General features: G+C 37.0%; 1 protein-coding gene across 1 annotated transcript in view; it reads right to left on the bottom strand.

Moving 5' to 3' along the window:
• Positions 1–12125, bottom strand: part of LOC127832127 (inositol 1,4,5-trisphosphate receptor type 3-like) — a 101823-nt gene that overhangs the window by 13033 nt on the left and 76665 nt on the right. The window contains 7 exon segments of the mRNA XM_052357362.1: positions 751–866; positions 3752–3857; positions 4837–5019; positions 5774–5857; positions 6564–6665; positions 7365–7514; positions 10301–10426. Of these exon segments, the coding sequence (XP_052213322.1) occupies positions 751–866; positions 3752–3857; positions 4837–5019; positions 5774–5857; positions 6564–6665; positions 7365–7514; positions 10301–10426 (867 nt within the window).

The raw sequence follows: 12125 nt of genomic DNA on the forward strand, positions 1-12125 counted from the left end.
TAACAACTCTAGAGTAGAACCATACATTGGTGTCTATTTGGGAATATATAAAGAACGCTCCCACCGTAGGAATCAAACCAATTGCCTTCCGGTTGCTAGGTCGACAGCATTGCAACAACGCCATAGCGTATTGACATTAACCCATTTATGCCTAGTGGACTCTCCCATTCTTCTAAATTGATCAATTTATTTCCAAAATTAGGGATGTCTAGTATATTTATTTCTATATTTATTTATACTTCTTACAGAAATATCTTTAAGCAAGCAGCGCAGACCCTGATCATGCGGCGTCTCATCTGGGTCTGCGCTGTTTGCCAATGCCTTTTTTCTAGATGCTAGGCATAAATGGTTTAATTTTTAATTTAATTTAACTTTGTTTACCCCGTTAGCATTTGATATTGGTAAGTGTGTTCATGCATGTAATAATGAAGTACTTATCCACATAACAGGTACGTACAAGCTTAGCATGTAGGCATTCAATTCACTTTTGTATTTACAGGCCATTTATAATTTCGCTAGTCGTTTATGTGCAAAAAGTTAATTCGTTAATGAACAATAGATTGATTTATTTGTGTGTCAATGATTAATTATACCAATAGTCATATTTGTATACTTGTATATTCGTTCTTAGTTAGCTTTTACCAAAACCGTGTGTTTAAGGAAGTAAATAAAAGTACATTTAAGTATTTTGAAAATAAGCTTAATATTCACTAAGTGAAATTTCAGTTGCAACATATATGTTCATTGTACCTTGCTTTTGACTCTAAAGTTGGCTTTTTGCAACTCGTCGTCTTTGACGATTTCAATAGACATACAGTTCTTTTTGTAGAAGTTGAAGGCTTTTTGTTGAAGTGGGTTTAGTTTCACTGTAATGTAAAATTATCAGTACAACTTATACCATTTCATATCAGAACACGGCTGTCTATGCAATTGTTTCACAATCTAATTGATATTATTTCTGCATATTCATAGTGTTACACTAAACCCATTTATGCCGAGCGTCTAGAAAAAAGGCATTGGAAAACAGCGTAGACCAAGATGAGACACCGCATGATGCGGCGTCTTATCAGGGTCTGCGCTGTTCGCTTAAAGCAATATCTGTAAGAAATATTCTTAATATAGAAATAAATATACTAGACATCCCTTATTTTGGAAATAAATTGATCCAATTTAGAAGGATGGCAGGGTCCACTTAGCATAAATTGGTTCTTCCACACAAAGCAAACGTGAAAAAAAATCTGTAACACAAAGTACATTTGGCTAATATAGTGGAAGCTCAACATATACGTCCTAGTGTCCCGAAGATTCGGGCCTGCCCAGTAGTTCTGACTTGATTTACCCTTTTACAGGAGATGAATCATCTTGACCTCCTTTCGAAACTGGGGTTCCTGGCCCAGCGACCACCTGTCTTTGAAGATGTCATACAGCTTTTCTTGACCTCTTTCCAGAACTGGGCTTCTTGGTCCAGCGACCACATGTCTTTGAAGATGTCATACAGCTTTTAGAGGGCCGAAGTGTTGGATCATTTCGTTGGTGATGTTACAAAGACTTAGAGATTTCCTGAGCATTTTTGTTTTTGCCAGTCCTTCTCTTTCTTCATGCTGGGCGTCTTTTTCTGGTGCCCTAGGTACTGAAATGATGTTCACCTTTTCGTTTGCTTGACCCACAAAAATGTGTGACCGTTTTCAAGGTCATTTATTCTTCTTCTAGATTGATTATCTGCTATATGTTGCTCTGGTCATTCTAGGCTTATGCCTGTATCTACAGATTGCTGTGGTCTCTCTCTTTGTTCAATGTTGATGTATTTCAAACCAGCGCTTTTTTGTACTGTCCAACAGTAAACAGTAAAAGTTGAAAGCCAACAGTGTAGGAAGTTTACTACGAATAAAACATTGGCCAGTGAATCGTTTACCCCAGCGGTAACTGGACATAATTGTATAACAAATTGTGCACCAACTTGTACGGTTCATTTTGTGTGAGGATGTAAAGCTTCCGGTATATGATGCTTCATTTTGTTTGAGGATGTCAAGCTACCGGTATATGATGCTTCATTTTGTTTGAGGATGTCAAGCTACCGGTATATGACGCTTTATTTTGTTTGAGGATGTCAAGCTACCGGTATATGATGCTTCATTTTGTTTGAGGATGTCAAGCTACTGGTATATGACACTTCATTTCGTTTGAGGATGTAAAGCTACCGGTATATGATGCTTCATTTTGTTTGAGGATGTCAAGCTACCGGTATATGACGCTTCATTTTGTTTGAGGATGTCAAGCTACCGGTATATGATGCTTCATTTTGTTTGAGGATGTCAAGCTACTGGTATATGATGCTTCATTTTGTTTGAGGATGTCAAGCTACCGGTATATGACGCTTCATTTTGTTTGAGGATGTCAAGCTTCCGGTATATGATGCTTCATTTTGTTTGAAGATGTCAAGCTACCGGTATATGATGCTTCATTTTGTTTGAGGATGTCAAGCTACCGGTATATGACGCTTCATTTTGTTTGAGGATGTCAAGCTACCGGTATATGATGCTTCATTTTGTTTGAAGATGTCAAGCTACCGGTATATGATGCTTCATTTTGTTTGAGGATGTCAAGCTACTGGTATATGATATTTCATTTTGTTTGAGGATGTCAAGCTACCGGTATATGCTGCTTCATTTTGTTTGAGGATGTCAAGCTACCGGTATATGACACTTCATTTCGTTTGAGGATGTCAAGCTACCGGTATATGATGCTTCATTTCGTTTGAGGATGTCAAGCTACCGGTATATGGCGCTTCATTTTGTTTGAGGATGTCAAGCTACCGGTATATGACGCTTTATTTTGTTTGAGGATGTCAAGCTACCGGTATATGCTGCTTCATTTTGTTTTAGGATGTCAAGTAACCGGTATATGACGCTTCATTTTGTTTGAGGATGTCAAGCTATATGATGCTGTATAGTCTGGAGGACCTGTAGTTGATGCTCGTGCTGGTTTCATTGAATCGTGCTTCCAGTTTTTGTGCTCAGGTCTGTATATAGACATTGAGTAGTTAACCCTTTACCACTTAGAAACGTTTTTTGACGCATTCGTAGGCCATTAGAAAGTTAAATTTAATTAAAGAGCTTTCTTACTGTATTCAAGTTTTAAAGGCTTCATTTCCAACCCTTAGATATTGATGAGAAGCTAACAGCAAAAAACCTGAACAGTCTGTGAGTTTCTCGCAGGCTGTTCTGGTTTTATGCTGGCTGCAAAAGTCATTTTCACTTTGATTCTTATGGGGAAAATGGTTAAATGGTAGCCACTTTGCTTTTTAGTTTTAATCGTTATACTATTCGATCAGATTTTATTTACACGTGGTTGTTAGACGAATAATTCTGCATCAAGTGTGAGGTTTGCAGCTCCTACAAACCTCCCAGTGCATCTGGAGTGACACCACTTGTATTCATGTTTGGACGTTTTCTTATGTACGTGATTGCCTTGTACTATGTATAAGGTCTCTACTGCTCATGCAGCTGACGTTTCAATTTCTATGTATTTCACCTTATTGATGCACCAGCGGAATCTCCGCATTCACATATTAGCGAACATAAGTTTAGGGCCATCAGCAAAAGGTTGGCGGTTTGCATGTTGAATTAAAAAAAATCAACAACATTTGATAATGAATTCACTCAAAAGGCAATGATAAGAAGAATTTTAACACGTATGGTGCTTTTTGCTTGAGAATCTTTTGCAACATAAAAATGTCAATGTATATACGTACAAGTGTCCATGAGTTTTGGGTCGATGTCCGTCATTCGAGCCAGGATCAGGAAGAGCCTGTACCCCACGTCCTCGTACTCCTCAGCAAACTCATTACGTTCTTGCTTCTGTAGTGACACGTGTGCATATTTAGTAAACGTATAGTATTGTTTTTTAAGACAAGGCATCGTGTCCTTTTTTACTAATAGAATAAAATTTTAAAATATAATCGCGACCACACAATAAACAATATATTGAATACTCGCTGGGCGCCTTTTATTCCCAATTAGGACATCAACCATAAAACACAGTTTTAAATATACTTAAATATACTTTGTAACATGGGTACACCAAACTTAAAGCAACATACACTTTTTGACACTGTTTTAAACATATTTTACCCACTTCACCATATTGTTTTTATAGATGTTGTATACCATAACGACAATCGGGAAAATGTTTAAACAGATCATCTCTTTTTGTGTATTTAAACAAAATCTGTGTTATGCAAAAAATGTCATGTTTACGAGGAAAAAATAAATAAAATGGAATTACAAGAAAAGCATCGTACATATTTTTGTCTGTGTAAGTAACATGTATTAAATTATATTTCGACAATTTCGTTAATTATTCCGAATTAATTACGAATTAATTACTGTACATATATGTACATGATCAAACGTTTTGTCACTTTATGCAAATATTAATGCGAATATTCTTTGGGCGTGAGCAAACAATGCAGAATGAAATATGATACTAAAGAGTTTAAATGTCATAAATCTTATCTTACTATTAAACACCAGCGCAAGATAAAACATGCCACCACATTTTATGCACCTCATTATTCACGCATCATTTGAGTCGCGTTCTGAGAAAACTGGGATTAATGCATGTGCGTAAAGTGTTATCCCTGATTAGTCCGCACAGGCTAATTAGGGACGACCCTTACCGCCTTAACAAGATTTTCGGCAAGAAGGGACTTGCTTCATACGAAAAATACCATAAAAGCGGAAAGTATCGTCCCTGATCTGGGACGAAACTTTACGCACATGCATTAAGCCCAGTTTTCTCAGAACAAGACACATTTTATTTTCGTTCAGGACATACCCCTAGTCCCTTCATCAGCCTATCTTTGGCCCCCGACAACGCGTTGTTCTTGGACGGAGGCGGCACGCCTTCCAACTGAATATACTTCATCTCCTCCAGCTTCTTTCTGTCGATGCCGTGGTTCTCGAAGCATTCCGTCATTAGAGCCACGACCGCCTTCTTGTCCAATGTGTCTTTCACTTCCTGTTGGGTGAAAATGAAATTCACAAGTGTTTATTTTATCATTTTGTGGTTTATGTACTTTATGTTTATGTATCTGGAATTTCAATATTCCCATATGTTTACAATCAATAATACAAAAAAGGGTTTTCTTGAAATGATTTCTTAGGGTTAGATAAACAAATAGTAATTATGAAATTCGTTATTATGAAAATAATCCTTTAATATAAATGTAAGCAAAAAAGCAATTGTTTCACATTAACATACATCGTTTTAAAGTGATTGTATGCGCATTTTTCACTGTTGAATTGAGCTGAAAAGAAGTAACAGGTCAAAATAGTTAGTTCAAATGTGGTAACTAACCAATTATCAGCAACTCATCTTGCTACCAGTTGTTTATAAAAAATATATATTATATTCGATATTTTACAACTGTATAGTCCTCTAAGCCGAGCGGAACTGTCTTTTTATTAGGATCGAAGTTAGTGTTCGTGTGTCGTATGAACGAATCTGCACTAAAACTAAATTTAGATTCACATCGTCCATGCATGATCAGTTGTCAAACGAAAGTACGGTTGATATTCAAATGCCTTATTTTTTCTTTCCGTGATATTGTTTTATTATGTTGATGCTGCACTAACAAATATAAGTGTATATGAAGTGAAAACACCAACAATAAACAACGGTTGCGATAGACACCTATAAACATAGCATATACTGTTACATGCGCATAATATCACTTTAAGCGGTATGAGCGAACGAAAGAACAATAATTTACTTGAGCAACTTGTGTTTTTCCGGCTCCGTTTTCTTCAATCAACGACAGAACGAGATTGGAGATGCTTTCTCGTAGACGAAGGATCTAAATTTCAAAGAAACTTTTAATGAAGCTTCATATTCACCATCTTTTCTAATGCGTTAAATGATACTTAAGTGTACTGTAAAAAAGATCGCCCAATCCCATCGCTCCTAAAGGGTTAATAATTTCCGTCATACAATCATGCAAGTCATTTAATTTACCAGACATTTTCTTTTTTAAACAGTCATGGCAAATTTGCTCTTATTAGTATAGCTAGAACACGTTTAATGTGTTTAAAGCAGTGGAATTTTTCCTCAAACCAGTCTATAACTTTCATGGGTAACCCATATATGCTAAAAACAGAGCAAGTAACTCAATTCATTTTTATATTAAAAGAAGCCGTTTAAAATCAATAACACATATTTCAGATACGAAAGCACTCAAATACATTTCAGTTATTGTGTGTTGAAACGAGTTCAAACAAACAATAAGAAAGCTTCACAAGATACAGGAGTTTATCAGAAGATATAATTTTATGATTGCACTACGTGAAATCCTATTTATTTTCAATGAATATATATATTATTATATAATATGTGTCGCGTTCTGTGAAAACTGGGCATAATGCTTGTGCGTGAAGTGCCGTCCCAGATCCGCTCAATCAAAATCAAGTTTAGGCGGAATGTGTCGTCCCTGGGATCACTATTTACGCACATGCATTAAGCCAAGTTTTCACAGAACAAGACACATATTTATAATATGTCATTGCCTTGTCTTGTGGACAATCCTCAAAGTCCCCAGCTCGCATGATGAAGTTGATGTAGTCGATAATCTTATTGTCATATATAACAATCCGGTTCTCTTGGTTACCCTGTTGGTGAAAATTGTGCATGCATACAAACATCAAAATAAACATAATCGTTAGATTGTGTGTTTACGTATGATAAATTGATTTATATAAAATAATAGGTTCGGGAGGGAACGTTCATGTCTTAAATGCATTTATTGTTTAAATAGAAAATCGTGATCAAACAATAATGTTTACACATGTATTTACATCATTCACGTCCTATATTATTGGTATACATGTATATGGGGATATCATTAATTGCCAACTTCTTTTTATAAAGAAAAAATAAACTTTAATACAAAACGTGATGACAATTGAAACAATCAAATCTTAAGATAATCAAAGCTTTAGACATCTCCGAGAGCAAAGTTTTGAAATTGTATTCAAACAAAAATAAGTGAATAATAAGGCATTGCTTAATCAAGGGTTAAATACTTAAATGATGATTATTACTTTCCAAAGTTGAATCAGGTACAATTTACACATTAACCCATTTATGCCTAGTGTCTAGAAAAAAATGATGCGGCGTCTCATCAGGGTCTGCGCTGTTTGCTTAAAGGAATTTCTGTAAGAAATATTCTAAATATATTAATATATATACAAGACATCCCTAGTTTTTTAAATAAATTGATCCAATTTAGAAGGATGGGAGAGTCCACTAGGTATAAATGGGCTAATACACATTAGTTAGGACTCATTCTAACGTGATGTTTCACTTACAGCTGTAAATTCGTTCATTGTATCGAAGATCTGGATATTCAAGTCAATACTCTTAGGCGTAATGTTAGAGTATATGACATTTAGAAATTGTGTGACCTCTCCAATAATGTTGAAAGATTTCACATTGTCGGGCTGCTCTCTAAGATAATCCTGCATAGAGTGATACAAACTAGAGTCATCAAAAAGGCAACAGAAACCCTACTTACGGCGGTAAACTCGTTTATACAGTCAAACAGTTGGATGGTTAGATCAATATTTTCAGCTGTAATGTTCGAATACAGAACAGTTACAAACTGGGTGGTCTCCAGAATAATATTAAACGTCTTCAGATTATCTGGCTGCTCCCGCAGATAGGCCTATGGGCAGAAACCGAAGTTCTCATTAGTGAGGTGTATATGAAGAGAAAAAAGCAGGTGGCTCGTAGAATGACACAGAAACAGGAATGACAGACACAATAATTTGAGTCGCGTTCTAAAAAAACTGGGCATAATGCATGTGCGTAAAGTGTCGTCCAAGATTAGCCTGTGCAGTCCGCACAGATTAATCAGGGACGACACTTTCCGCTTTTATGGTATTTTAAGTTTCAATGAAGTCCCTCCATACCGAAAATCACGTTTAGGCGGAAAGTGTCGTCCCTGACCAGCCTGTGCGGACTGCACAGGCTAATCTGGGACGACACTTTTCGCACAGGCATTATGACCAGTTTTCTCGGAACGCGACACATTAGATCAGGGCTCTATTTCTTCTAGAGTTGTGACTAAGAAAAGCTGAATATATTGGAAAAACGATCATGCATGTTTTATTGTATGTGAAAACATCAATTGCACGTATTTCAGCGTTTTTGTTTTAAATTGTGTTTGTCATTTATGCTTTTATAATTTGAGTACATTTTCAAAATCCAAATATGGGTTTTCTGAAAGTGGAATGAAGGAAGCGTAAGCACGTATTTTCTGTTATAATAAGCTTTACTGCTGAATAAATTTTGTTGTTGTTGTTTTGTTGTTATTGTTTATGAACATATTAAGGACTTAATACCCGGGTGATTCTTTCTCATGTTTGTTTGACACTGCTGTTTATACTCAAATACTGACAATAAATAATAATAACAACAAGAGCACCGGACTGCACAGGATAATCTGGGACGACACTTAACGCACATGCATTAAGCCCCGTTTCGTCACAACGCGTGTCATATAATTCGAACCAAAGCAGGAAATAAATACGCCAGTGCATATCAAGAATTACATCCCCATCTCATTGGGCGTCGGAAGGAAGGCGATCTACAATACAGAGACACGTTAAGCAGTCTGCATGTGGATACGTTACACAAGCGGCAAACGTATATGTGTCGTGTTCTGAGAAAACTGGGCATAATGCATGTGCGTAAAGTGTCGTCCCAGATTAGCCTGTGCAGTCCGCACAGGCTGATCAGGGACGACACTTGACGCCTCAATTGGCTTTTTGCTAAGAAGAGACTTCATTTTAACGAAAAATGCCATGAAAGCGGAAAGTGTCGTCCCTGATTAGCCTGTGCTGACTGCACATGCTAATCTTGGACGACACTTTACGCACATGCATTATGCCCAGTTTTCTCAGAACGCGGCGCATATAATTCTATCAGAGTTATCAATTATCTACAATTGACCACTGTGACCAAATGTCATAGTTGACTGACTTTTTAAATCAGCTCAGTCAGGTGACCATTGTGACCAATTACAACAGTTGATTGATTTAAAAAACCTTGCAAATTAGATGTCCATTGTGTTCTAGACAGTCAAAGTGTCAGCAGTCAGTTTTTGATTGAGTTGCAGATTTGTATATCTTCATTAGTATTACTTCTTACCTTTTTATGCTCCCCGAAAATATTTTCGGTGGAGCATATAGTTGCCAGTTTGTAGTTCCGTACTTCCTTCCTTCCGTCACACCTTTGCTACCGTTTCTCATAGCGCCTTCAATACTATACAAATCTCTTTCATATTTGGCATGTAGGTACCTCGCATGGACCTCTACCTTTTGATGAGGTTTGTGGTCACTGGGGTTAAGGTGAAGGTCACCGAGGCTACTAATAGACTTCCTTCTGTCACACTTTTGCTACCGTTTCTCATAGCGCCTTCAATACTTTACCAAACGCTTTCATATTTGGCATGTAGGTACCTTGCATGGACCTCTACCTTTTGATGAGGTTTGAGGTCATTAGGGTCAAGGTCAAGGTCACCGAGGCTACGAATAGACTTCCTTCTGTCACACTTTTGCTACCGTTTCTCATAGCGCCTTCAATACTTTACCAATCGCTTTCATATTTGGCATGTAGGTGGACATGGACCTCTACCTTTTGATGAGGTTTGAGGTCACTGGGGTCAAGGTCACCGAGGCTAATAATAGATTTTTAGGTGTTAATTAACACATACATTGACAAAGCACATCATCGGGGAGCATCCATCAGTTTCACTGATATTCTTGTAAAGACAGACTGATGTAAAAGCCCAAACCACCTTTGGGCTTTAAAGTCAGTCAACTATGACATTTAGTCACAGTGGTCAAAGGTAGATAGATAATTGACTACTCTGATGGAATTATTGGAAATTCTACCTGGTTACAGTTATACACAAAACGATCATTCATAATGTATATACATCGGTTACACGGAAGGGTAAGCACATTTTGATATATTTGTAATAATGGAAAGGGTAAGCACATCAATAAACATACCAAATACCAACAACGTTACGATTTTTTAACAGTACATCACAATACAAATACATATTTATACATGTAATTACAACAGTTTGTAATAAGTAAAAACAAGTTTTCAGATAAAGTTCCGTTATGTATTAAGAATTTAAAATAAATAAATTTTATTTTATTCCGTAATTGATTTAATCAGCAATAAAACACTTGCTTAAAAAAACAGATTGTTCGATATTTATACAACGTACTTGTAAATAATGGTTTTGTCCGTCGCACATTCTCGCCATGACCTTTAGAACAAGCTCGATGTAACCATCGTTACGGTATTCGACCGCCTCGTCCTCCCCCTCCCCGTCAGCAGCGCCCTCTGTAGCCTTTGGGACAAAACCACATGAGCCTCGCTTTGAGAATCGGTGTTTAATGCATGTGGGTAAAGTGTCGTCCCAGATTTGCTTGTGGAGTCCGCACAGGCTGATCAGGGACGGCACTTTCCGCTTTTATAGAATTTTTAGTATATAGCAAGTCTCTTCTGAACAAATATCGATTCTCGGCGGAAAGTGCCGTCCCTGAATAGCCCAAGCGGACTACCAAGGCTTATATGGGACGACACTTTACACACATGCATTTAACCCCTTTTCTATGAGGCTCCTGGTGCTTTTTGATATGATGTACGGAGTGAATATTCAACCGATACTCAGTGCAGTCCTTACGTCACTTTTACTTTAGACAATATATCTAAAATATCAATCATACAATGAAACCCTGTGTGAAACCCTATTCGACTTAAATATATATGCTTTGTTGCGGCACAAAACAACATCACAAACCTGAGTAAAACATACACAAGAGGACTTTTTTTAACCCATTTATGCCTAGTGGACTCTACCATCCTTCGAAATTGGATCAATTTATTTCTGAAATAAGGGATGTCTAGTATATTTGTTTCTTTATTTAGAATATTTCTTACTGAAATTCTTTTAAGCAAACAGCGCAGACCCAGATGAGACGCCGCATTATGCGGCGTCTCATCTGGGTCTACGCTGTTTGCAATGTCCTTTTTTCAGGACGCTAGGCATTAATGGGTTAAAAAGATATGCTTGTTTCGAGTATTATAAAACCAAAACCGGACATTCGTTGCTTTATAATCATTATAGTCTTCTGCGTTAGTGATCAAAAGGATGTTATGCAAACAATAATAATATTGGTGTTCAACAACGCCGGCACATAATTTAGAGTTGATCTTATAAATTGTCCAAAGGTCATACTATTACAGGCTAGATATTATCAGTTGTAAAATGAAGAACCGGTAAACAAAATCTATGTATACGTTTCAGTTCGAGAAATGCAGTTTAACCCATTTATGCCTAGTGGACTCTCCCATCCGTCTAAATTGGATCAATTTATTTCCAAAATTAGGGATGTCTAGTATATTAATTTCTATATTTAGAATATTTCTTACAGAAATTCATTTAAGCAAATAGCGCATACTCTGATGAGACGCCGCATCATGCGGCGTCTCGTTTGGGTCTACGCTGTTTGCCAAGGACTTTTTTCTAGACGCTAGGCATAAATGGGTTAATATCGAAAAAAATATCGCGTTAAATATTGCAACAACAGTACAAACACAACGTATTTTACATTTATACAAGCTTTATCTGTAAGAATTGTGACTCACGGTCAGAGAGGAAAAGTGGTGCGCGAGTGCGGAAAAGGTCGTGTACTTGAGTAAATGTGTATATGTAAATTGAACATTAAACATTCATAGCATTCCTTATGCATACTTGACATTTCACAAGAACGCAATCATCTGAAAGACTACCGTATTAACACTCTAGAAGACATATACTATCCGCCGGTTTTGACTCACACAAAAAGCATCGCTTAAAAGAATGCACATTTTGAAGAAAGAGACCAGAGAAAACACTGACGAGAAACATGCACTAGGTGCAGTACATATTGACAATGACAGAGAGGCAACCTCAACATTTGTCGCATCTTTGCCCTTTCTCTGAACTTTAATCTCGGTCATTTCGGTGTCTTCAAACGCCGCGTTGTCCATTAGCGCAACAACTT

This window comes from Dreissena polymorpha, chromosome 5, assembly GCF_020536995.1.
Source record: "Dreissena polymorpha isolate Duluth1 chromosome 5, UMN_Dpol_1.0, whole genome shotgun sequence".
Classification (NCBI taxonomy): domain Eukaryota; kingdom Metazoa; phylum Mollusca; class Bivalvia; order Myida; family Dreissenidae; genus Dreissena; species Dreissena polymorpha.